The sequence below is a fragment of the Podarcis raffonei genome, chromosome 8 (assembly GCF_027172205.1).
Source record: "Podarcis raffonei isolate rPodRaf1 chromosome 8, rPodRaf1.pri, whole genome shotgun sequence".
In the NCBI taxonomy this organism is placed as follows: Eukaryota; Metazoa; Chordata; class Lepidosauria; order Squamata; family Lacertidae; genus Podarcis; species Podarcis raffonei.
The window spans coordinates 25,601,926-25,629,521 of NC_070609.1; the positions used below are offsets into that span (position 1 = coordinate 25,601,926).

Genomic DNA, 27,596 nt, shown 5'->3' on the forward strand with positions numbered 1-27,596 from the left:
AACTGGAGCTTTTGGGACATTTGGACTTAAGAGAAGCAAGAAACAAGATTTCGGCTCCACTTTTAAATATGGAGGCCTGGCTGGAAGAAACATGGACCTTATTGGGACAGAGCTTCTTCGAGATTTGGTGTCCAATACAAAGGACTATCAAAAAAACCGGCAGAGAGGAATTGAGAGAGAATTAAGAGCCTCGGACGTGAGGTCACCAGGCTGACAGCAGATAGACTGATGGACATTTGTTGGGGTTCGAAACCGGGAAAGGGGGGGTGGGGCTTTGGGAATCCAAAGGGTGTACAATTATACTCTGTTTCCTTTTATTCTGTTTTGCTACTAATATAAAAATGGGGAATTCGTGGAAGGGAATTGGGCTCGACCTTAGAAAAAGATTTTTAAGAATAAGTACTGATGTATAAAGACTGAGGTTTATAAGTTAAAATTGGTTAACTAAAATGAATTAAATATAATAAGGTAAAATTTGGGGACAAGAACTTGCTGAGCTAAAAATTGGAACTGGAATACAAGAAGGGGAGGTGTGGGGAAGTCAAGGAAATATGTTATTGAAAGTAAGGAATGTAAATTTTATGTGTTTTTAATTTATTTTTGTTTTTTCTCTATTTTTTGAAAACTTCAATAAATATTTATAAAAAATAAAAAAAATTAAAAAGGCTCCCCATCCCTGATGCTGGAGGAGCACAGGTGGTCACCACGAGCATGGTCTGAACCATCTGCCTCTGGGGAATGCAGTTCAACCCACCTGGCAATTTCCATGCATCCTCACTCAGTCATGATCTGGATACACCTGTAAGTGTAGGAGGTAAAACTATGAGGGACTCCTGAATGCATTTCAAGTATGCCAAGAGGGAGGGGGAGGGTTAATGATAACATTTTGGCAAAGGGAGAAGGAAAGAGGATGGACACAATTTACATATCAGCAGACAGGAACCTCTCTATTGGCTTTTCCAGTGCCTGTTGAAGACATTCCTTCGCCAACAAGCCTTTGAAGTGTGGAGATACTTATCCCTCCCTGTATCTGTACTGGATGTGAAACTGTTTTTACATAGGAAATTGTTCTCGTTTATGCAATTGTTTTTTACTGCATGGTGTCCTTTTTAAATTGCTTTCAATTGCCAGTGATTTTTCTGTGAAATTGTTTTCAACATATTTTAAGGGAAGTGATTCACCAGTGGGAATCACTGGATAACTCCTATTGGTGGGAGGCTGGATTCAGGTGAATCTTTGGTCTTGCCTAAAAGGGCAGTATTTATTTATCCATTACATGAATATACAACATTTTCCTCCGGGGAGCTTGAGGTGGTGTACATGGTTCTTCCCCTCTCCAGTTTTTCCACACAACAAGCCTGTGAGGTCAAGGCCACCCAGTGTGCTTCAATCTGAACCCTGGTTTCCCAGGTCCCAGTCCACCCAGCGCTCTAATTACACCACACTGACCACTCAGTTGTTAATAAGGCCCTCCTTGTATTCGTATTATTACTATTAAAATAGTACTTTTAATTAATAGTAATTCAATCTAATAACTGATGCTATTAATTGGTATCAGTATTAATAAGGCTCTTTGGAATGCTCCCCCATAACCATGTAGAAACATATGTTTATAAATTCTATTTATAAAGATTGGTGTTTCCAGTCTGGTTTTGGTTTTTGCACTTTTGTTGTTGTATTTTGTCACGCTTTTTGTTGCATTTTAATGCTTATATGTAGGTGTGGATTTATTTTATTCGTGCTTTTATACGCCGCCCTGGAATCTCTTAATGAGGAGGGCAACCAAGAAATATTTTAAATGAATATTTTTGAGGCTGACAAAGACCTGCAGACTTCCAGGGTGGAGAGAATGTTGGGCTATCAGCAACAGAGGAAGAGGGATTATAATCAGGGTGATATGGGGTGAGGAATCTAGTCTTCTCAAGCCCCAAATATTTATTCTCAGTATCCTCAGAGGGAACAGATTAGCGGTGGGGAGATGCATGCCACGAAGCTAAGAATAAAATTAAAAACCCTCTCCGCATCGCGGACGTTGCAGTAGGAAAGGAGAGTGTAGTGGTTAGAGCCAGCGTGGTGTACAAGTTAGAGATTAGGACTTGGGAGACCAGGTCACTGGGTGATCTTGGGTCAATCACCGCCTCGCAGCAGCCTAGCCTACCTCACAGGGCTGTTGTTGGGGTCAAATGGGGAGGGGGAGAGAACCACGCATGCCATCTTGAGCTCCTTGCAGAAGGGGTACGAATGCACTAAAGCGCTCAATCAAGAAAAGCGCTTGCAGCTCTACACCCACTCTCCTGCGTCTACTTTTGAGTAGACGCGTCTTTAGGAGCGCACCGTCGGCGTCCTTCAGTGCCATGCGCCGGCTGGAGTCAAGCCAAGTCCGCCTCTCCGCTGCGAAATACGGTAATCAGCTGCTCGGAAAGGCGAGGCGAGGTGAGGTTCCACCCCCGGGGGGCGCTTGGCCGCTCTCATTGGCTGGCCGCGCTCTTCTTAAAAGCAGAATGTGAAGTTCTGTCTTGTGCCGGCTGGGAAAAGGAAGAGCCGCAGACATGGGGAAGCTTGCCTTGGTCCTGATTCTCTGCTCGTGGAGCTTTGCTCTAGGTGAGTAGGTTCCGGCTAAAGCAGCTGTGGCTTTTGCATTTCTGGGCGCTGCAGACGCGATCTGACAAGGAAGCCCAAGAGATTGGGTTTGCAGCTGCTGTGTGCTCTTCCTTAATGTGGGAAAAGGCCCCATCAAATCATAACAATAGATGAGGAAGGATTGCCAACTGACCGTGCTGGGCAGCATGGTCTGGCCTGCTCTTGTGCCTTTTCAACTATTCCTTTGGCTGTGTGCAGCTAAGTTCTACTCGGGAGTAGACCCATTGAAATGGATGCACCTAAGTTAGTCGTGGCCATTAGTATCAGTGGGCCTGCTTTGAGTATGGCTAACCTTGAATGTCACCCTTGGATTGTAAGTATGGGTAAGGGAGGTGCTATCTTCTGCGTGGAGGAAAGTGGGGCCCTGTGTTAATATTTGTAGATCAAGATGCTGTTAAAAGCATGGGCTTATGGGGCTGGTGAAATGTTGGCATGCTATCATTTAATCCTATTTTCCTCTCACCTTCTGGTATCTACTGTTCCACTGTTATCTACAAGGCACTTTCAGCTGTGAAATTCTGTGTCAGTGGGGTGCTGTTTAGGACTCGATGTTCTCCTCCTCTGTCTTCGTGTGGAGTTCATGGTATATGCCAGTTCTACATGTATGTTACCCTCCATATGCACAAGCAGCTATTCACAATTTGCACACATGCAGCACTGCTTTATGTATGAATGTATGTTTATTTCAGTCATTTATATGCTGCTTTACATCGTAGCAACTGAGGCTCCATACACACCATACAGTTAAAGCACATGTCTTCCCTCAAAGAGTCGTGGGCATTGTAGCTCTGGGAGGGGAAGTACTACAGTTCCCAAGATTCTTTGGAGGAAAAACCATGTGTTTTAAATGTATGGCGTGTACAAAGCCAAGGTCTCCTTGAAAGTATGAGAGGATGTTTGGAGGTGATGTAAGGGAATGCTGCTTTTGGCATGTAGCTGTGCCAGTCTTTTTTCTCCCGGACAGGATCGGTGCCTTGAGCTGCTGTGAAATAGGCAGGAATCCAACAGATGTAGCAGTGGAGGGCGTAGCTGTGCCTGGTTGAATATCTGCCTGTTGCACTTCTTTTCTAGGTACAAAGCCTGTGACCAATACAGGTGTGAGGCTCTTTGGTGTCTTCTTCTAGAGGAGACTAGAAAAAAGAGTCAGGGAATGAAGTGAGTGAGGGAAAGAAACATGAGGTCATCTGTTGGGTTGCTTAATTTACTTGATTCATAGGATTTGCTTTGTATCACCACCTTTTGCAACATAGGAATAATTAACAGGTACCTCCAGCTGAGTATTGTCTACCCTGACTGGGTTTTAGATAGGGGACATTCCCAGCTCCTCTTTAACTCTGGATATGGCAGAGTTTGAACCCAGGATCTTCTGCATGCAAGGCAGATGCTCTACCACTGAGCTATGATCCTTTTCGCTCTCCAAGTAATTTGGAATGCAGGCATTTTAAGCTGTTGCCTTTAGTTTTAACTCCCACACATACAGGTAGATCCAGAGGCATCTTTGAGTTAGGATGCATAGAAACTGCTAGGGCAGCATTCCCCAAAGGCTATGGGTTCAAACCTCCCTTGCTCGTAATGCCAATCTGTTTCATCTGCATCTGGAGGCAAGTGGGCTTGGGCTGGCTGCAGCTATTAGATGTACTTCTGGCCACACCTTGGTGCCTCTGGATCTTTTGAACTCCAGCTTCCATCAGCCCCTGCCAGCATATGGAAACTGGAATCCAAAACATCTGGAGGGCGCCAGGTTGGCAAAAGTTGCCCTTCTGTATCCTACACTGCAGAAAGGGTTATGGCAGCTGTCATGAAGAGGAAGCCACATAGAGGTTGTATAAGCAAAAAAAACCCCCAACTTTAATGCTGACTCAGGTAGTTTCTGGTATGGCAAGCCAAGAGAGCCAATGCAGTATGCCAGCTTTCCCCAACTTGGTGCCCTCCAGTTGTTTTGGGGCCAAGGCTCTCGTCATGCCAGACCATTGGCCATGCTTGCCGAGACTAGTGGTGGTTGTAGGCCAGAACATCTGGAGAAAGCACCAGGTTGGGAAATCCTGGGCTATGTTGTAACCCCAGGTCTGCATAACTTCAGTGGAGACAGCCTTGTCACAGTTATCCACACCCTGATGACCTCTTGATTAGATAACTTCCAATGTCACCAGCAACATTCCAGAGTTGTTCACCCCATGAATTGGGAAGGGTATTTTGGCTCAGCCCTACTCTGTGTTGTGTGCTCAGCCGAGGAATTTCTTTTTGGTACCAGAACTATGTTCCACCCCAGGACCCTAAGTTTCATTCACTTCTGCACCTCCGTTTAGAAGAGAGAATTTTTGGTTGCTGCTGGGAGTCAGAAACTAGTGCTGAGCTATTGCAGATGTACAGTAGGTTCTCATCTATCTCGTGTTCAAAACACTTAAAGGATGTGGGAAAAGCTTGACCCAGGACGTTTGTGCTTACAGTGTGCAAACCAGTACGATGCCCTAAGCTGGAGGTCTCAGCTGGTCGGTCTAAATAAAGTTGACCCAATGTATTGACTGGCTGCAAATAGCAGAAGTCAGAGATGTTATTGAGGTTGTGAAGCATTTCCCCACATGCCGCAGGTGACAAAATCCTTTGTGAATGTGTGCTAACAGTTACATAAGGCAAATACCCTGATTTCTCCAGTGATAGCATCTTTAAACGATTGGAACACTTGCTGGGATTTGCATTGCTCTTCTCTCGGTGAGATTTGCTTAATTGTGCTGCGAGAAGGAAGTGCGCACCCACTGAAGAACAATGACACTGAGTAACATCACACATGAACATGATTAGTGTATTTTCCCCTCACTGGGTATATTGCATCACTGGTACCTGTTATAGTGAGTGCAAAATGGAGCTTTAGCAATTGAAATAGTTTGGAAAATACAGTGTTTTGACTTGTCACAGATACTTGCTGCCTGGAGTCAAGGCACTGGTCCATCTAGCTCTGTGTTGTCTACACCAGTGTTTCCCAAACTTAAGTCTCCAGCTGCTGTTGGACTACAACTCCCATCATCCCTAGCTAGCAGGACCAGTGGTCAAGCATGCTGGGGGTTGTAGTCCAACAACAGCTGGAGACGCATCTTTGGGAAACCCTGGTCTACACTAACTAGCAGCATCTCTCCATGATTTCAGGCAAGGTTCTCTCCCAGCCCCACCTGATGATGGAACCTGGGACCTTCTGCTTGCAGGGCAGATGCTCTGCCTCTTAAGTAATTTCACAGACTTGTTGGAAGAGAGAATCTGTACTGTGAAAATTCCTGCTACATTTCCCAATCAATTAAAAGAAATGCATGGCTGGCTTATTTTGTGAAATTTTTGAGTACATAAAATTGCTCGCTTGCTCTTTTGATAACAGGTGTAGCAGCCTTTCTAGTAGAAGGACTTCTCATTCCCTTTTGAGCTTGACAAACTGGCAGAGCCAGAGTGACTTTCCATGTCTGTCCTGTATAGAAAACCACAGCTCAAACAGCAGCTGCAGTTTCACTCAGAACCACATGAGAGTATGTGGGAGGGCAAAAACATGAGTCAGTTGTACTTCAGTGGTCAGAGTCACAAATAATGGTTTTAATTTCGCCACCCAGATGCTCTGGGCAGATGTATCAAAAGGCTGAAACCTGCTTTCAAGTAGATCTGGAGAACGACGTTTCCCTGGGGTTTCCTGGGAACTGTAGTTTTGAGACTGGCAGGACTTCCCAGCTCTTCCTGTCTTCTAACCCTAACTCTGCCCTCTTGCAAAACTACGATTCTGGAGAATTTCTTTGCTAAAATCAGGTAGCAAAAGAGATCAGGTGGTGAAACTCTTCAGAACTTTTAAATTCTGGGTGGGCCTCATCTTGAGCACTGGAAATTATAAATAGCCACTCCCTGTACAGACACCCACACCAAATGACATAAACAATGAATTGGTTAAGAGCATCATTCCACAGTCTTGTCCTCTGGTCTCAGGATTCAGCCACATATAGAACAGATGATCCCCCTGCTATAAGGGCACCAAAAAAAATCAGTGTGAGGGTCGCACTCCTTTCTGAGAAGCCTTCTGAGGGTTGTATGCAAGCAGTGGGTGGGACAGAGGCAAAAGTGGGTGGAGCAATTAATGCAAATTTTATCCTTCATGCAATAGGCTAGTTTCTGCAGAAACCCCCACACCCCTTTCTGTCCTCCATCCATGCAAGCAGGAAGCACTCTGAGCCAGGTAAAAACCTTTTGGGAGGGAAGTGAGGCTTGTGAGAGGTGTAACCAAGGGAGCCAGATAGAGGGGCTTGGACCTTTGTCCCTCGGGTCCAAGGTTCCCCCATCCCTGCTCACTCCACTTCCATAGGAATCACAGAACTGTAGAGTTGGAAGGGACCCTGAGAATCACTTAGTCCAACCCCCTGCAATGCAGGAATATGCAGCTGTCCCATACGAGGATCGAACCTGCAAGCTTGGCATTATTGGCACCACGCTCTAACCAACTGAGCTATCCAGGGATGTACTGGCATTGAGTGTTTTTGCATTGTTGATTTTCAGTGGCTCGTGCTGGAGGCCTAGGATGGCTGTACCCTGAATGATCTGTGTGAAAAAGTATTTCTTGTGTCCCGAATGTCCCACTATTCAAGTTCATTGGGTGCCCCAGGGACAGAGGTGCAGTGGTCCAGGTTTGGGGTGTGCGTGTGGGTGGGTGTCAAAGTCCTGTCACTATTTCTGCAGCATTGTCCTAGAGCTGCTGAAACACTAGGAAGCGAAAGCTTTTTAGCCACTGAGAAGTAGTCTTCTCACTGTTTGTGCTAGTTGGGATCAAGCAGAATGAAAGGAGGTGAGTCAGCTCCTGAGGATGGGCTCCTAGGGTCACTCTGCAGAAGGAATGTGGGAAGAATCCAGAGGAATCGGGGTCGTTCTGTGTGCTCCAAAGCTAAGCATTTGGCAACACTGAAAACACAAGGCACTTCCATTTCAAGGAAACAGTGTGCAAATTCTGTTACATACAAAGGAACTTCAAGGGAAACACAGCTTAAGTCACTTAGAAAGAAGGTACCGGTACTCTGTATAATAATAATAATAATAATTTATTATTTATACCCTGCCCATCTGGCTGGGCCTCCCCAGCCACTCTGGGCGGCTTCCATAAAAACCAAAAATACAGTAAAATATCACACGTTAAAAACTTCCCTGAACAGGGCTGCCTTAAGATGTCTTCTGAATGTCAGGTAGTTGTTTATCGCATTGACATCTGCTGGAAGGGCGTTCCACAGGGCGGGCGCCACTACCGAGAAGGCCCTCTGCCTGGTTCCCTGAAGTTTTGCTTCTCGCAATGAGGGAACCGCCAGAAGGCCCTCGGCGCTGGACCTCAGCGTCCGGGCAGAATGATGGGGGTGGAGACGCTCCTTCAGGTATACTGGACCGAGGCCGTTTAGGGCTTTAAAGGTCAGCACCAACACTTTGAATTGTGCTCGGAAACGTACTGGGAGCCAATGTAGGTCTTTCAAGACCGGTGTTATGTGGTCTCGGCGGCCGCCCCCAGTCACCAGTCTAGCTGCCGCATTCTGGATTAGTTGTAGTTTCCGAGTCACCTTCAAAGGTAGCCCCACGTAGAGTGCATTGCAGTAGTCCAAGCGGGAGATAACTAGAGCATGCACCACTCTGGCAAGACAGTCCGCAGGCAGATAGGGTCTCAGCCTACGTACCAGATGGAGCTGGTAAACAGCTGCCCTGGACACAGATTTGACCTGTGCTTCCATGGACAGCTGTGAGTCCAAAATGACTCCCAGGCTGCGCACCTGGTCCTTCAGGGGCACAGTTACCCCATTCAGGACCAGGGAATCCTCCACACCTGCCCGCCTCCTGTCCCCCAAAAACAGTACTTCTGTCTTGTCAATCTGTTAGCTGCCATCCATCTTCCAACCGCCTCCAGACACTCACACAGGACCTTCACCGCCCTCACTGGTTCTGATTTAAAAGAGAGGTAGAGCTGGGTATCATCCGCATACTGATGAACACCGAGCCCAAACCTCCTGATGATCTCTCCCAGCGGCTGCATGTAAATGTTGAAAAGCATGGGGGAGAGGACAGAACCCTGAGGCACCCCACAGGTGAGAGCCCAGGGGTCTGAACACTCATCCCCCACCACCACTTTCTGAACACGGCCCAGGAGGAAGGAGCGGAACCACTGTATGACAGTGCCCCCAGCTCCCAGCCCCTCAAGACGGTCCAGAAGGATGTTATGGTCGATGGTATCAAACGCCGCTGAGAGATCCAGCAGAACTAGGAAACAGCTCTCACCTTTGTCTCTAGCCCGCCGGAGATCATCAACCAGTGCGACCAAGGCAGTTTCAGTCCCATGATGAGGCCTGAATCCCGACTGGAAGGGATCCAAATGGTCCGCTTCTTCCAGGCATGCCTGGAGTTGTTCGGCAACCACTCGCTCAATCACCATGCCCAAGAATGGAAGATTTGAGACTGGGCGATAGTTGGCCATCGTGGCCGCATCTAAAGATGGTTTTTTAAGAAGCGGTTTAATAACCGCCTCTTTCAGCGGGTCTGGGAAGGCTCCCTCACGGAGGGAAGCATTCACCACCCCACGAAGCCCATCGCCCAGTCCTTCCCGGCTAGCTTTTATAAGCCAGGATGGGCAAGGATCCAGGAGGCAGGTGGTTGGTTTCACTCGTCCAAGCAGCCTGTCCACATCCTCGGAGGTAACAGATTGGAATTGATCCCACTCAACTTGACTAGACCGAACTCTAGCACTCTCCCGCCCCAGCCCTGCTCCCACGGTGGAGTCTACTTCTTCCCGAATCTGAGCAATTTTATCTGCAAAAAACTTTGTATCATTTGCCTATGTATGTGCACAGGAAATAGTAGATCTAGCTGAAAGGCAACACATGGAGCTGCAGTGATTGTTGCAACGTGTCCCTAATTATTATTGTTGTACAATTGTGAGATGATACAACCTTCTAAAATTATTATATAATCTTAGAAGGGTGTGTGGCTCTGGCTGTCTGAATTTGCCACTACAGTGCTGTCCAGGGAGGAATTCAGCATTGTGCTCTTCTGATTGTTCCTTAAGCTCAAGCATTTCAGTTTGCCAGGTGAAATGATCTGCCCTCTTCTCCCCCACACCCTGTTCTGGTGTTTCATTAACCTACTTTCCTAGTACTTAGGAAGCTGCCTTATTCCAAGGCAGACCATTAGTCCATCTAGCTCAGCATTGTCCTGCAGTCGCTCTCCAAGGTTTCAGACAGGAGCCTCTCCCAGTCTTACTTGGAGATGCCCAGGATTGAACTTGGGACCTTTTGCATGCAAGGCAGATGCCCTACCAATGAGCTATAGCCCTTCCTTGCTATGGAAGGCAGTTGGATTTTGGCGTCTTCAGGAAAAATGCTGACATGGATGAACTTGGAGAGCAGCAAGGCATGTCTCCTCCTGAAGCTTTCCTGCTACCAAATTAGAGGCTGCTTCCTGCAACCTGCTCGCCCAAATGCTCCAACCCTAGCCGGGAGCCAGTAGCAACTGGGGCTGCTTGTTCCATGTCAGCTTTGCACAGATGTGACAAAACTGATTTATTTATTAAATTCAAGTATAATAGTAAGAATTACATAGTAAAATACAAGGGGAATAGAATGTAGTGAGGCTTGCTGTCCTTCACAGTGGGAGGTTCATCTGCTGCCATGTCAGACAACCTTTCTGGCATCGGCAAATTAGGGTCTTGCCCACTTTGTGGGAAATGCTGGCATCAAGGAAGAGGCGGGCCCCATTCTCGGGGTGTGTCGGCTTTGGTTTGCGCGTTGTTTAATAGTCATTCCAAACTGAAAGTTGCTTAATGACAGGGACAAGCATTATAAGGTTAGGAGTCATAGGTGTTCCTTGGCACTGCTATTAAAGCATCTCTTTAAGACAAGCTTATCAGATATATATTTTGGGTTTGGTCCCCTATTTTTGCCCTTGCGCAATTTTTAATCCTGCTTCTGGGGTGCTTTCCAATGTAGCACCTGAAACTCTCCCATTTCCTCTTCTGTCATCCGAACAACCATTTCTATTTGCTGCATTTTAATCAAATCGCAATCTAAAAAATTGTATTCTTGCAAATCCTTTCATCCAAAAGTCGACATTGATTGATTGATTCTACAGCATTTATACTCTTTAGTCAAAAATTATCTTGGAGAGGCTTACAAAGATCAACTCTAAGATGGTCCCTGGCCTCCAGTTCATAATCTAAAACTAAATGACACACAAGGAAAAAGGAGGAGGAGGGAGGAGAAGAAGAAAGAAAGCTCTAGCTCCAAAAGTTACAACTGATGTCAGTAGTGGGGCTGGCTGCCTTGCCCTTGATAAAGATCAGTCCCTCCTCTGAAGCAGTTGCAGGAGCAGAGCTGGTGACAGTGTCTAGGGCTGGAGAGTAGAAACTCAGAGTCTTCTAAGTAAGAGCAGAGTGAAGAGGTGTGTGTCCTAAAAAGAATTACTTAAGAGCAGCCAAATTACCCTTCGGAGAACTCGCCCAGCAATTCATGCTGTAAAGCTGTCATTGGTTGGCTTGTGAATATCTGTCAGTCCATGAAATGGCCAGTGCCAACTAAAAATATTAAGACTTTTGTATAGCACATTCAAATGTTTAATGTGTTTCACATGCATTCTCTAGTTGTAATCCTCACAAAAGCCCCAAACAGTAAATTGGCATGGGTAATATTATCCCCATATTGCAGTTGTGGGAAGTGAGGATAACTGAGAGGATAAAAGCCACTTGGTAAGTTCCTGACAGAGACAAAATTCAAACAAGGGCCTTCTGGTTTTTGTAGCTCAGTTCAGGGACATTTTCTCTACAATGGGCATCCTTTGTTCAGTCGCTTCTACATCACCATTGTGAGGCATTCAATGCTACCATTTTTTTTTCTTATTTCAGGAAATGGGTGCGCTCATTCAAGGATAACCCCTGATTTTGGAGACCTGTACCACGTCAAAGGTAAGCGTCACTCGGTATGGCTTTTCAGAGGCAGGTGGCACAAACACATGTGTGCGCACACAGTGGACTGGTTCTTCCTGCTTTTGACCAAAATGCCTGGTGTGGGCAACTTTGCTATATGTCTAGCCAAGCTCCTAAGCTGCTTTCTGATGTCACTTTTCCCTTCAGTGGATGGCCATTGTTCCTGTGCAGAAAACTAGTTTATGTAGGAACATAGGAAACCAAGTCAGACCAATGACTGCACTGGCTGGCAGCAGCTCTCCAGAGCTTCAGAGAGGGGCCTCCCCAAGCCCTTCCTGGAGTTGTTGGGGATTGAACCCGGGACCTTCTGTATGCACGAGCTATGACCTTTCCCACCAAAATGTTCAGGTAGAGACACTGAATCCATCTTCAACCACACTTGTGTCTCTTATGGCTGTGATTGTGCAGTGGGTGCAGGTGTCCCTTCACAAGCAGTAGAAGTTGCATCTGGAATTGTGCAAAGCATCCTAAGTTTAGCTGAGAATTAATGGATCCTTTATCATTGCCAGCCTCCATTTTGTAATATAGGGACGACACTGGAACATAATATGTGGGGCTTCCTAAGAGTTCCGAGATGCGGGAAGTCTCCTGGTTGGCAGCAACCTGTTCATTTCCAAATGGTTCTCTTAGAAACTATCGTATTTTTCGTGCTATAAGACGGTTTCTGGGATAGTCTCTTGCTGTTCTGGCTTCTGGGATAGCTGCGCGAAGCCTCTTCAGGGCAGCGGGATGAAGGCTCCCCCTGCTCTCAAGAGGCTTCACACGGCTAAGCCAGAAGTCAGGACAGCAAGCAGGATCACTGCGCAGCGATCCTGCTTGCTGTCCTGGCTTATGGGATAGCCGCACGCAGCCTCTCCCGGGCAGCAGGATGAAGGCTTCCCCAAGAGCCTCGCTCCCTTTAAAGAGTGCGCGGAGCATGGGGGCTTTTCCCCCGAGGAGGAATGTGGCTCTTTAAAGGGAGCATTGAGCAGAGCCTCCCACCTGCATTCGCTCCATAAGATGCACACACATTTCCCCTTACTTTTTAGGAGGGGAAAAGTGCATCTTATAGAGCGAAAAATACGGTATATACTATATTTCTCTTTTCTGGGACTGTAATCCTATATACACACGCTTAATCTGGAAGGAAGTCCCATTGGGGCTGAATCATAGACACCCTAGTTTTGGACATGTTTCTGCGTTAAAATCGAAGGACCCACGAATTGCCCATCGTTCTTTGCTTGCAAGAGCGGCAGTGCACAAAGCCTTCTGGTCCTGCTCAGGAAGCATGAAGTAACCAAGGTTGAGGAATCTGTTGTTGGGCTGCAGCTCCTGTCTGCCCCAGCCAGTGTGGCAAATGACCAGCTATGATGAAAGTTGTAGTCCAACAACATCTGGAGGGCCACAAGTTCCCCATTCCTGAAGTAAACAAACTAGTTATTTATTGCTCATTATGCAGTCAGAGACAGTTGGGAGGAGTCAGTAATGTTAGAAATTGCAGCATTAGGTAAACTTTAGCAGAGGGGTCACTACTACCAGGTAAACCATGATGCTCTGGTTTTTCGGAATGCCTTATGCCCAATGCTGCCATCTCATTAATGTTTATTTCATGTTGCTACACATTTTAACCTACTTGCATTAAGAGCTTCTACTTAGCATATCCCAGTGAGTGTCCCGGAAATGCATGTTTGCACCATTGCTGACTCGGTGGGAAGCTAAACCTAGAGGGTAATCTGCATCTTCTCCTGAGCCAAATGATAAGGGTGGGGAATTTCTGTGGAATCCAATCTTTCCTCTTTCCTCCTGCCTCAATTTAGCCCCTTCCTGTATAACCTGAACAAGTATGTGCAAAGCTTCCTGAGATACTCTGAGGCAAGTAGGTCTCCCATTATTAAGCTCTCCTTCCAGGAATATAATTTAGCTGGTGATGAAACCTGACAGGCAGCTCTAATGCAAAACTGTGATTAGATTCAGCAAAATTAAAAGGATTGTGCTTGAATGTGTTAGTCACTTCTCCTGGGAATCTGGTGAAATAGCTCTTCCTAACTGTTCCAGGGAAGGGACACGGGTGGCGCTGTGGGTTAAACCACAGAGCCTAGGACTTGCTGATCAGAAGGTCGGTGGTTTGAATCCCCGCGACGGGGTGAGCTCCCGTTGCTCGGTCCCTGCTCCTAACCACCTAGCAGTTCGAAAGCACGTCAAAGTGCAAGTAGATAAATAGGTACCGCTCTGGTGGGAAGGTAAACGGTGTTTCCGTGCGCTGCTCTGGTTCGCCAGAAGCGGCTTAGTCATGCTGGCCACATGACCTGGAAGCTGTACGCTGGCTCCCTCGGCCAATAAAGCGAGATGAGCTCCCCAACCCCAGAGTCGGTCACGACTGGACCTAATGGTCAGGGGTCCCTTTACCTTTACTTTAACTGTTCCAGGGACACACATAAGAATGCTTATGCTTGTAGCTGACAGCCATGCTAGACACAACATTTTTCACATATTAGTAGCCGATTTTTGCTTAAGGTAGCTCAGTGGTAGACCATCTGCTTTGCATGCAGAAGATCCACGACATTTCCAGGAAGGGCTAGGAATGCCCCCTCTCTGAAACCCTGGAGAACTGCTGCCTGAATGTGGAAACTGCATTCCCCCAACCTTGTGCCCTTCAGAACTTTTTAGAGTCCTACTCCCATCAGCCCTAGCCAGCATGACTAGGGATGTCAGGGATGATGGGAGTTGTAGTCCAAAACATCTGGAGGACACCCAGTTGGAGAAGGCTAGTTTAGAAAATAACAGATAGATAGATCACTGCTTTTTCTACAAAGCAAAGAGAACCAGATAAATAGTAGTGGTAGTAATAATAAGAATAAGAATAAGAAGGGATACGGGTGGCGCTGTGGTCTAAACCACTGAGCCTAGGACTTGCCGATCAGAAGGTCGGCGGTTTGAATCCCAACGACGGGGTGAGCTCCCGTTGCTCAGTCCCTGCTCCTGCCAACCTAGCAGTTCAAAAGCACGTCAAAGTGCAAGTAGATAAATAGGTACTGCTCCGGTGGGAAGGTAAACGGCGTTTCCGTGTGCTGCTCTGGTTCGCCAGAAGCGGCTTAGTCATGCTGGCCACATGACCCGGAAGCTGTACGCCGGCTCCCTTGGCCAATAAAGCAAGATGAGTGCCACAACCCCAGAGTCAGTCACGACTGGACCTAAAGGTCAGGGGCCCCTTTGTCTTTACCTAATAATAATAGTAATAATAATCCATGAAAATGGTAAATGTGGATTAAGTGGAAAGGAAATACTGTATGGGACGTCATGTTGATGAGGATGGCACTGTGTGCAAAACTTGCACGCATAAATGGCATCAAGTCCACAATGAAAACCAGGGAAGAGGTATTGTTCTGCCTTAGGCAGAGATGTATTTGACAGCTGAATGTGTCACTAGTTCATTCAGCACACTTTTGTTGTTAAGTTTCCTGTTTCCAGTGGGAGTCATTTATTGCCTTGTTTTTAAATCTATATTTTAATTTGTTCTAGAAACACTTTGTTGGCTGCTTTTTAACAACCATTAAAATATTTGAGCAGTGACACTGAAAAGGCCAAAGTGCCTTTCTGATTGCCAAATTGGCGGCAGCTGTATGTAATTCTACCTCCTGGCCAATGCACAGATATGCCCCCAAATCCTTCCCAAGATCTTTTTCCTTTTGCAAGCTGTGGAAGTCATTGTACAATTGTGCTTTTCATGAAAAAAAAATGGCTTAGGTGAATTGTACCTTCCCCACCCTTACCACACCCAGTAATGTTTTGGAATGCAGCTCCCCACAGTCCATGGTGGAAATTGTAGTCCGTAACACCCAGAGGGCACCTGGTTGGCAAAGGCTGGCATAGATGGGGCATAGCAGGATGTACACACACAAAAAGAACAACTCTGTGACCCTCCCGTGGAAGTGTGGAAACTCAGCTATAATTCTTCTTGACAGCTTCAGGCAGAACTACAATGACTGGGTTGTGCCAAGGTGTGTCCTTATTTTGCCTAATTCTTTTGATAGGAATAGTAGGCAAGCTGCCATTCCCGCCCCCTCCTGCAATCATTTCGGAAATATCTAATGTCGTGTTCTTTAGTTTTGGGTCCCTACCCACGTGTGGTTGGACTATGATTCCCATCATCCTTGACCATTGGCTAAGCTGGATGAAGGGAGTTGTAGTCAAACCACATCAGGGGACCCAAGGCTGAAGAGCACAGATCTAACGCCGTTTGGTCTTGTTCATGTTAGCTCAGGGTTTCCCAAACTCCAGCTAGCAGGACTAGTGGTCAGGGATGATGGGAATTGTAGTCCAAAAACAGCTGGAGACCCAAGTTTGGGAAACCCTGTGCTAGCCAAAGAATGATGACAGTATGAAGTTTTTCAGTGGGTTAAGTGGATATTTTAACCTGGGTCTAGTAATAGGGGAACTGAAGTAAAGTGTGGCAACTGCATCAGATTAATCCATACTTTCCCAACCTGATGCCCTCCAGATGTTTGGGACTCCATCTCCCATCAGCCTCAGCATCTGGGGTTGTGGAAAGTCAATATTAATTTATCCAGGGTGTGAGTATGATGGAGGGATGGGAAAACCTGTGGCCCTCCAGATGTTGTTGGACTCTGACCCCCATCAGCCCCAGCCAGCACAGACAGTGGTCCAGGGATCATGGGAGTTGTAGTCAACCAATAGGAGAACCACAAGCTTCTCACTGTGTCCTTTCTTAAGCCTGTCTCCAGGCAGATCAATCCCATCCATGCTGCTGGAGAAGGAGCTGTTTCATCACGACGAATGTTGTGCTGTGCAAAAAGAGGAACTGCAAAATAATATTTCCCAAGAACATCATCACACTGTAAAAAAAAAGTCTTTGTATATCTCAGCAACATTTCCTGCATGACAGACACAAAGGTGTGGAAGGTTGTTGTCTTCAAGCCCCGCTTGCGAGTTTGGCAGCATCTATCTGGTTGTCTGCTGCTGGAAACAATACTGGACCTTAGTCCGGAGCCAAAATATTCATTGTCTTTTAAATGCATTTGCGTCCCTGAAAATGTCTCCCATCAACTTCTAGTTAAAGCTGGCATGCAGGTGGCTGGTGCTGCACTTGGGCCTCCCCACCTTGGCTCCACATTGTAGGTGAACAAGTGCAAGGAAATACTGAGCCCAACGAACTGGCTTGAATAAAAGGTCACTGGGAAACGTGGGGAAGAGATGCAGGTGTGATTTAAAGCTATGCACACTCTGGCTCGAATCCACAAAGACAAATCTTTACCTTCTTGTGAATTTCAACTTGGCAAACAAGTTGTTTGTTGCCGTGACTTGCAGAAACTGCTGTTAAGCAAAACTTTGCATTGATTTCTCAACTTCCATTTGAATTTGCAGCTCGGAAGAACAATAGAGTTTAAACCTTTCGAAATGCCTTTCAAAATCTCATCCCTGACAAAGCCCCTGGGCAAATGTTTGCTCAACCTGGTGCCCTCTGGATGTTTTGGACTACAGTTCCCATCAGCTCCAGCGAGCACTGCTGGGTTACTCTCTCTCTCTCTCTCTCTCACACACACACACACACCCATCCTCTGCTCCTTTCCAGAGCATAATTCCTTCTTCACCTGTTCATTTTATTTCCATATTTAATTTAGCAAAATTTATATAGTGCTGAGTTGACAAAAACCTCTAATATAAAATAATAATATAAAATATCTGTAAATTATTTATTGAAAAATACCAAATATTTAAAAAATCAACATGCAGTTAAAATATAAATAAAATAAACAGTGCTAAAACAAATAGACATAATAAAACTACACATGAACATTTCAGGTCTTGGTTAGCTTGCCCAACAAAGTTTTTTGCAGGGGCTGAAAACACAAGATCAAAGTCTCCTGCCTAAAATAAATGGGCAGGGAATTCCAAGCTGTAGGTCAGGCATAGGCAAACTCGGCCCTCCAGATGTTCTGGGACTACAACTCCCATTATCCCTAGCTTACAGGACCAGTGGTCAGGGATGATGGGAATTGTAGTCTCAAAACATCTGGAGGGCCAAGTTTGCCTATGCCTGCTGTAGGTGCTGCCACACTGAGGGATCGCTTTCTTTCAAGTGTGAAATAAACATTACTGTATATTGCACTTGTAAAAGTTTCAGTTCTGCAGACTGAATCATTTAAGTAGGTTAAGGCAGCCAAGTAAAATGGTCCTAAGTTCTTGAGGGCTTTCTATACTAATAACACAAACGCCTTGCATTTGACCTGGTAACAAATCAGTAGCCTCTGAGTAGGGGTGTAGCCAGGATTTTTGTTGGGGGGGGGCAGCATTCCCCACTGTGTCAGTGCCATAATTATTTCAGCCAGCAAAGAAAAAGCACTTAAGGGTGTAAAGTGGGGGGCAGTGAGAGGTGAGGCCTGGGAAGAGTTACGAGGGCCACATGGAGAGGGCTGGGGGCCGCGTTAAGGATTTTTGCCATCCCTAAGGTTGTCAGAGTGATTCAGCTAGGCAGGCCTTGTCTATTTCAGCCCACAAGAAGGACAAATTAAATTCATTCCACAAGCATTAAGATTTCAGGCACTCTGAGCAAACTTTCCAATGAAATGAGAGTCACTCTGCTTTCACAATGAGAGAGAATTGGAACCAGTACATTCATGGTGATGTTTGGCACTTTACAGTATCCCCCCTCCCCCTTAACAACTTCAGTCTTCCATTCAGGTGTGTCCTCCATTTAACAACATGGGCAAAACTAGATAAGAGTCAGACAGTTTTCCACAGTGGAATTCCCCCCCCTGTGCCCCATTTTCCTGTGGGAAATTAGCCACTTCACACACATACATTAATGGTTGTATCCAGCTTTAAGTTTCACTCTGAGCAGTTCCCTGAAGTAGACCTAATGTAGTCAACAGGCCTAACTTATTCATGTTCATTAATTTCAATGGGTCTACTTTGCATATCTTTAGCATTGCGTACAACCCAATGAGCGAATAACAGTTGCAAATACAATATTATGAGGCAAACTAGGAAGTTTTCAAAGGTTACCTGTGTGTTTTAGAGCCCTTGAAAATCAGGGGAGCTTCCACAAATACAGGGGGGAAATCCCAAGGCACACAGAACACTGATCTGGTTCCCCACTAAAAATCCATCTTGGTCACAGCAACAACTACGGAGACACTGAAGCATACCCTGTGGATGTGAGCGTAATCATGTGAGGTTACTTAATATGCAGGCAGCCAAAAAGTCCTTCCTCTGAATTCCTCACCTGGAAACTCTCATTGTGTCCTGTAGGAATCATCAACCTCCCTTATGCCGAAATCGAAGAGCCCTTCGAAGCCTGGTACAACCTTACTGGGAACAAGAGTCGCATCGAGTACTACGACGGTAAGCAGCACACTTTCCCTCAGTGGGGTGGGAAGGGGATGCCAAATGCTCTTGGGGCTGGTATGGGAGGCTTCATGCTCCCAAATAATACGATGGAAATGGAGAAGAGGAGCTGCAGATGTCACCTTGAGCACCTTTCAGGAAAGGTAGGGTGTAAATGCAATAATACAAGGCAGAAGTGGGTTTCTGCAGTGGAGGAGAAAGTTGCCGGCAGATATCCCAGACCAAACTACAGTGGTACCTCGCAAGATGAATGCCTCGCAAGACAAAAAACTCGCAAGACGAAAGGGTTTTCCGTTTTTTGAGCTGCTTCGCAAGACGGTTTTCCCTATGGGCTTGCTTCGCAAGACGGAAACGTCTTGCAAGTTTGTTTCCTTTTTCTTAACACCGTTAATACAGTTGCGACTTGACTTCGAGGAGCAACTCATAGCACGCGGTGTGGTAGCCTTTTTTGAGGTTTTTGAAGACTTTGGTGATTTTTGAAGCTTTTCCAAAACTTTCCCGACACCGACCTTCGCAAGACGAAAAAAACCGCAAGACGACAAAACTTGCGGAACGAATTAATTTTGTCTTGCGAGGCACCACTGTAGATGAGACGATGGAGTAGGGACAGCATGGTTGGGTGTCAGCCAAGGGGCCCCCACTCAGCAAGGAGTGCACTGGACCTGCTCATCCTCCTCACCAATGCAACCTCCTCAGCTGCTGCTGCCTGCTGGCTCATTGGCCCTCTGCCTGGCTAGCAAGCAACTGGTAGCAGTCATAAGGAGGAAGGGCAGCAGCAGCCTGATATTGTGGCAGGGAGGAAGAAGTAGACTCAAGGAAGGCGGGAGGCCATAAGTGTCCAAGGACCCTGCAAAACCTGGAGCTGATGCTTCGATGGAGGCCCCCCTTCTAGCTCTTTAACAACAGTTGCAATAAGCATAGGAAACTCCCTTACACCAAGTCAGACCATTGGTCCATTTAGCTCAGTGATTTCTACACCAGGGATGGGAAATTCCAGCCTGTAGGCCAGTCTTGCCCCAAAGACGTTTTCCCCAAACCACAACCCACCTGCCCTTCACCATTGTCGCTGGTGTTGTATGCTGACGAGTGAGAGAACAGGGTTCAATCCTGCACTGGCTGCACAGTCCTGCTCCCAACAACAAACAGGGCCACACAGCATAGGCAGCAGGATTTGATCACAGGATTTTAGTGTCGGAAGTGATACCAAAGGCCACCTAGCCCAGCCCCCCGTGATGCAAGAATCACGGCTGAAGAATCGCTGGCAGCTAATGCACAGAGATTAAAGATCGGAGCAAGATCTAAATGAGATCCAGGATTTATAGTGGAGGGGGGAGATTCTCAAAAGGGTTTTTGCAAGTCTCCTCTCCGTTCCTTTTGAAGTCCCTCCCCACTTCCCTTCTAAGTCCCCAATCTTAGAGCAGGGTGGGGAGGCTCACAGTCTCCGTCCCTGTTTTAAGGGATACCTTTTGAATTTAAGCAGCAGCCTCCAGTGTTGTTAAACTGGAAATGATCTTCCCACTCCTCTAGTGGCCTTTGATTATGCTGAGGCTGCAAGCCTTAAATTAATTAAATAGTTGGAATGCTCACCTCAACATTTAGTTGTTAATGGGGGGGGCAGATTTAAAAGGTGTGTCTGCAGCCGAAGATAATCTTTGCTTGCTTGCTTGCTGTTGAATTAAATTTATTTACTATTATTAAAGAGAGTCGTTCATTTGAGTGACTTGGCCATGTTTATTTAAAGTGCAAGCTCTCCTGCTTCCTTCAGGACCTCAGACCTCTTATTTGCTTCTTGGCATTCTGCAAATGCATTCACGTTTGCTTTAATTTACATTTCTGAATTTATTTACATTTGATTTGATTGAAATCTAAGCTAAAAAAAAAAAAATAGCATGCAGTCAGTGGGCAGCTGTAGCCTGTACAACTCGTACTGAATTGTGAGCACAGGATATTCCCGTGATCTTCCTCATTCAGATTGGCCCAAGTCACATGCCTGCTCTTCCAAATATTTTGACTCATTCCTAAAACATTCCTGATCTCCTTATTGGCTCTTTCAAGAACCTTCAAGGAGATTTGCAACAATAAAAAGCAACGCAGGCTGTGTATACACCATACATTTAAAGCATTTCTCCCCCGCGCCCAAAAATCCTGGGAGCTGTAGTTAGCTAAGGGTGCTGGGAATCATAGCTTTGTGAATGGTAAACTTCAGTTCCCAGGATTCTTTCAGGGCAGTCTGCTTTAAAATGTGTGTGTGTGTGTGGAGCAACAATAAAAGAGAGATTTCAAACCACAGTAGAAAGACAGGGTTAAAACGCATGTGAGACCCTGGCACTGTCAGACACCCCCACCCCTTTAGTGCCTTCCAACCCCTCCCCTGCCCCACTCAACTTTCTGGCTTGTGTACTTTGGTGAGCGGGGTGGGGTTGCTTGCTAAATTTCTGTTTGTTAGCGCATGTCTACAGGGGCCATCTGCCTGCACAAGGATGAGCTCTTACTGCCTACTTGTATTTCCTCTCCTTTATGGCTGTTGCCGTTTCTCCCCTTGCTTCTGCTGCAGGCCAAGTGGTGACCTTGCAGCTTGGGAGCACAAAGCCCTACGGCACCATGTTTAAGCTCACCCCACAAACCACGGAGGACGTTGTGAATGCCGAGAAGTGCTTCCAGCTGAACGGCACCAAAGATGGACCTGTGAAACCGCAAGGCGTCTTTCCCAGCTTTAAAGGCTTCAAGGTGAGCAAACAGAACTCAGCAGTCAAATGTTTAGGGTTGAACTGAAGAGCGGGTGGCCTTATAATATATCCTCCCCTTGTGGTCAACCCTGCTTGGTATTGTCTGCACTAAAGCACTGAGCCTCTTGGGCTTGCCAATCGGAAGGTCGGTGGCTCGAATCCGTGCAATGGTATGAGCTCCCGTTGCTCAGTCCCAGCTCCTGCCAACTAGCAGTTCGAAAGCACACCAGTGCAAGTAGATAAATAGGTACCGCTGCGGCAGGAAGGTAAACGGCGTTTCCGTGCGCTCTGGCACTCATCACAGTGTCCCGTTGCACCAGAAGCGGTTTTGTCATGCTGGCCACGTGACCTGGAAAGCTGTCTTTGGACAAATACCGGCTCCCTTGGCCTGAAAGCGAGATGAACACCCCATAGTCGTCTTTGACTGGACTCAACCATCCAGGGGTCCTTTACCTTTTACCTTTACCTTTGTCTGCACTGATTGGCAGTGGATCTCCAGGATTTCAACCTCAGAGATGCTGAGGATTGAACCTGGGTCCTTCGGCAGGCAAAGCAGTCTGAGCTAAGACCCTTCCCCACTTGGATCTGGAACACCTGCTATGGACTGATTCTGTCACCTTTAGCCTTCTCGGCGCTTAGCCTTAGTTGCCTGTGAATAAACGTGACATACCTTTCAGGCTGCTCATTGGTAATAACATTAATAATAATAATTTTATTTATATCCCACCCATCTGGCTGGGTTTCCGCAGCCACTCTGTGCGGCTTACAGCATATATAAAAACACAACAAGACATCAAACATAGCCTATACAGTCAACAAACAAACCAATAAATCAATAGAAACTAATAATAACAGTTTATAGTTATACCCAAATTAAAACAACCACCAGCCTCAACTAAACATTTAACCAGACAAAAACAAAACAGAGGAAGTAAAATTAGAACATTGTAAAACTAGGGTTGCCATATTCTTTTTGGTGAAAGTTGTTGAGCTTTTTAGGAGTCTTTTAGCTGTTTTCAGGGTGAGTGTGAGCCTGGCCCCCTAGGCCAGGTGGACATGGGCCTTGCAGCAGGAAGCGCTCTTCTTTCCAGCACACATTGGAAGGTGCAACATACGTGGAGATCATAGGGCTGGTTGCAAGCAGCTGAGACTTGCAGCTGGGGCAAGGGCATCGGCTCTGGGATTTGTAGTCCAAAGTGTTAAGGAGGGTGCTAGACTAGGAGAGGCTGTGATAGAGCTCTGCCACAGAGCTATGGTCCTTTCCTCAAAGTCTCTTCCAAGCCCAGTCTCCCACGGCGTAGGAATTAGGTGCATAGGAAGCTGCCTTTTTAGACCCAGGGCCAATCCGGATCAGTATTGCCTACACCAACTGGCCACGGCTCCCCAGGGTTCTAGGAAGGGGACCTTCCCAGGCCTGCCTGGGATTCAAACCTAGTAGTTTCTGCTATGTGCTCTGCCTCTGAACTATGGAACTTCCCTGATGTACACAGGAAAGAATCTTATATCAGCATCAGACCCCTTGTCGTTTGGCCCATGCGAAAATGTGCCACTTGATTCCTCATTAAGCGGAGATGCCAGGGATTGAACCCGGGGCCTTCTGCATGCAAGGCAGGTGCTCTGCCACTGAGCTATAGCTCCTCCCCAGTTCACCAGCCTCTTGTAGCCTACCTGTCTACAGCTGCTCCAGAGGCTGCTGTGCTTGCAGGGGGACCCGCCAGCTGCAGATGTCACTTGACATTTCAGCCCCTTCCCTTTCTGACAGGGTTCAAGAGAGCTGCTCGTCTCGAAAGAGGGTGGAAGGTCCTCAGCCAGCTTGGCTCAGTGATTCAGCCACTTCCCATAAGCTGCTCTGGCATGTGCCAAGCTTCCAGAACGAATGCAAAATAGGCTTCGCCCAGATGCAGTTCCTTGATAATTGTGAAAAGTTGTTTCACGGTGGCTGTTAAAAGTGGCACACGTTGCAGGGAAGATGTGTTTGATGACAAGCTGTAACTTGACTTTTGCCAAGCTGCTGCCCTGAATAGTGCAGTCAGTGTGTGTGTCCGTGTGTCCGTGTGTGTGTGTGTGTGTGTGTGTGTGTGTGCATGTGTGACTTTGCTTTAGTTGGAAGACTTAACAAACAGGGAGGGAGATGGGGAGCTCCAGGCCAGGCATAGGCGAACTCGGCCCTCCAGATGTTTTGGGACTACAACTCCCATCATCCCTAGCCAACAGGACCAGTAGTCAGGGATGATGGGAGTTGTAGTCCCAAAACATCTGGAGGGCTGAGTTTGCCTATGCCTGCTCTACACCAAGAGGAGTCCATGTGATGCCCTCCTGCTGTTGCCTGGCTACTGCACCCATCTGGCCCCAAGCCACTCTGGGGGCCTTTTTTGGCTGAAAAGTGGGGTAAAAATGCTTCAAGCAAGCAAGCAAGCAAGCATCATTCAATAGATGCAGCTTGCAAGTGAACTCAGTGGACGCTGGCAACCTGTCCAGCTTAATTGGTAGGCTATTTATTTGGAAGCTATGGGAGACTAGAGCAGGGGGAACCAAACTAGCTTTTGGGACCATACCTCCCATCATCCCAGGCCAGAGCTGGTGGGCCTGATGAGAATTGTAGTCCAACAATATATGGAGGGCACCATATTGGCCACCTTTGGAGGAGACATAAGAGAGCTAGATAGACCAGAATGATGACCTCGGGTTGCATTCAGCTATGTTCTGCTCCGAGTGGACATACTAAAAAGAATAATCCCCATTAAAGTCAATGGGTTGTTTGCCGTGCGTGTCCCACTCAGAGTAGACCCATTGGAATTGATGGGTAGGGCTAACTTAAGTTTATGAATTGGTAGGATTACAGCCCTTTTCATGCCTGCCCTTCCCATTGCCCCCCCCCCAGCCCATAAGGGAAGAATACTACAAAGGCAAATACTGCACCGTGTGGCAGAACATCTCTTACGGGGGCAAGAAGAAGAATATCTACACCATGTGGGTCACCAACAGCAGCTGCGGTGTGTCGCCTGTGCACTACGAGATGAAGGGTTTCAACACTTTGCTGGGGTCCCACTACGACAAGTATGAAATAGATTACACCGACTTCTCCAACAGCTTCCCAGCTTCTGTCTTCGACCTGAAGCCGAACGGTGAGTACGAGATTATCCTTCCTCACCCTTCCTCCAAGTAGCTCAGGGTGATCTCGCTCACAGCGGCAAAACAACTTATCTGGGTTGATCTTGCTCAACAACTTTGTAAGGCGGGCCAGTCCATGTGTGGCCTCGAGCTGGTCCGCATCTTCGCAATGGATCTTTTGCCTGAGTTTGACATGTTAGCCTCTGCACTGCAGGGGTGAGGAATCCCGGGGCTCTTGGCCTGTTCTTGGACTCCATCTCCCATCAGCCTCAGCCAGCATGGCCCAATTGTCAGGGAAGGTGGGAGTTGTAGTCAAATGGCACGTGGAGGGCTGCAGGTTCCCTGTTCATTTCTGCTTTGCAGCTTCTCTCTTGTGTTTTCTGTGGCTTGGTTGGCATTCCACAAAGTGCACCCCTCACAGAGCTGCTGTTCCAAGCACTCATAGCAAACTATAGCTCCCGGGATTCTTTGGAGGAAGTCATGTGCTTTAAACATGTTCTAAATGTGTTCTTTAATTGTACAGTGTGGATGTGATCTAACTGGTTGGAGCACTTTGTGGAATGCCAGCCAAGCCACAACAAACACAAGGGCAACAAAGTATGAAATAGCTCTGTAGCACAAGATCTGGCAGAAAGTTGTGGTGTGTGTGTGTGTGTATCTAGTCCTTAAGACAAGATTTTCTGTCCCAAATCCTCCCTAGCAGGCACCCACCCTATTCTTTCCTGAAAAGCGTAAACTATTGTGATTTCTTCACCTTCGTGTTGAGCTTATTTCTTTGCTGAACCTTCCTGGTCCAGTTGGAATATTCTGAGCTGGTTTTGCAGAACACATTAAAAGCATAGTTTTAAACCCCCATCCTGCCACTGCTCCTGCTCATGAGACAAGCCAGAATCTGGCCCATTGCGTCATTCGAATTTGGGCTGGTTCGTTTCTCTCCAGACAAACCACGAGTGGGAGCCAAGGTGTGTTCATGGCTTACCACATGTGGTTTATTTGGGGGAAAACAAACCATGCACCTGGGTTTGTATAACACAAGCCAGATTGTGGCTCAATCGGGTTGCTGTGCGGGAGGAGCGCCGTGGGAATTTTAACTGTGCAGCAGCTCACTGCTCATTCACAGGAAACCATAGTTCATCTTAAACTATGGTTGGTGCAAAGGGAGCCAATGTGGTGTGTTCTGGAACTCGCACTGATCACTAGCCATGCTGGGGGGGGCTGAGGGGACTGGGAGTCCAGCGAAGATTAGAAGTCACCACATTGGCTACCCTTGGTTTTAAGGCAGGAGTGGGATACCTTTGTCAACCTGAGGGCCCCGTTTCCGTGTGGGCCGCCTTCCTGGGGCTGCATAACAAGTGGTAGATGTGGCCAGACACACACCACTCCCAATCAAGGAAAGCAGGAGGTATAACAATTCAAGGCCGTGTTGCAGCCAGGAATGTGCAGAGCAGGGCCAGTGAAGGGTTTGGCCTGGGGGCATGGCCTGGGCAGAGTCCCGAGGAACAATCAGAAAGGCCACGGGAGCTGCAATCAGTCCCCAGGCTTGACGTTCCTCAACTGGACCTCTGTTTCCATGGGTCAGCTAAATCAGCCTCCCCATAGTCAGACCTTCTACCTGCTTGTCTGTTAGGAGAATAGGTGGGACAATAACTGATTGAACTGTTTGGGCGCCACAATTTAAGAAGGATATTGACAAGCTGGAACGTGTGCAGAGGAGGGCGACCAAGATGATCAAGGGTCTGGAAACCAAGCCTTATGAGGAATGGCTGAGGGAGTGGGATATGTTTAGCCTGGAAAAGAGGAGATTACGATGGCCATCTTCAAATATCTCAAGGGCTATCACATGGAAGATGGAGTAAGCTTGTTTTCTCCTGATCTGGAGGGTAGGAAGCCAGTGGCTTCAAGTTACAAGAAGGGAGGTTCTGACTAAACACCAGGAACAGTAAGAGCTGTTCAGCAGTGGAACAGTCTCCCTTGTGAGGTTGTGGACTCCCCTTCAATGGAAGTTTTTCAGCAGAGGCTGGATGGCCTTTCATGGATGCTTTAGTTGAAATCCCTGCATTGCAGGAGGTTGGACTAGATGACCCTCAGGATCCCTTCCAATTCTATGATTCTATGAGTCAGACCATTGGGTCTATCTAGCTCAGCACTGTCTACACTGACTAGCAGCAGCTCTCCAGGATTTCATTCTTTCCCAGTCCTACCTGCAGGTGTTGAGGGTTGAACCTGGAACCTTCTGCGTGCAAAGCAGATGCTATACCACTGAGCTCTGCCCCTTCCCTAAGGTCTCTCTCTTCATCTTCATTTGCTTCATATTGAGAGGATATCATACCTAGTTGTGGCTGGTGCCCATCGGAGACTGGTAGGGAAGAAGACAGAGAGCCCAACAGTAGGTGGCCAAATGGCAGGCAGAGGCAACTGTATAGTGAAGAAGTCAGACACAGCTCTGTGGGGAGAGAATTCCACAATTTAGGGACCACCACAGAGAATACCCTCTTCTGGACTTTTGAGAGAGGAGGTACTCCCAGAGCATTCTCTGCTGATCTTAACAACCAGGAGGGTCTGTATGGAAGGAGACAGTGTTTCAGATATTACATGCGTAGTAATACTCTTACTATTCCTGGTGTACAGAGCTGCACTTCGATCTAGGGAATGGACAGTTTTACAGGTGCCACATAATACCTGTTCCCCATTTATAAGAAAATCTTTTAGCCTGGCAATCACCTGCACTAAAATCCTTTAGCTTGGCAATCACCTGCACGCCTGTCTATTGACATCAGGCAGGCATCTTCACTGTACTCTTTTCAGCACCAGCT

At 47.0% G+C, this 27,596-nt stretch overlaps 1 protein-coding gene across 1 annotated transcript in view; it reads left to right on the forward strand.

The window, feature by feature from the left end:
• Nucleotides 1-2,482: 2,482 nt before the first annotated feature.
• LOC128418678 (digestive cysteine proteinase 1-like) overlaps nt 2,483-27,596 on the forward strand; it is a 33,996-nt gene continuing 8,882 nt past the window's right edge. Inside the window, exons 1-5 of the mRNA XM_053398639.1 lie at nt 2,483-2,601; nt 11,522-11,581; nt 18,851-18,943; nt 21,501-21,673; nt 24,554-24,797. Of these exons, the coding sequence (XP_053254614.1) occupies nt 2,550-2,601; nt 11,522-11,581; nt 18,851-18,943; nt 21,501-21,673; nt 24,554-24,797 (622 nt within the window). The 5' untranslated portion in view covers nt 2,483-2,549. The remainder of the gene's footprint in view (nt 2,602-11,521; nt 11,582-18,850; nt 18,944-21,500; nt 21,674-24,553; nt 24,798-27,596) is intronic.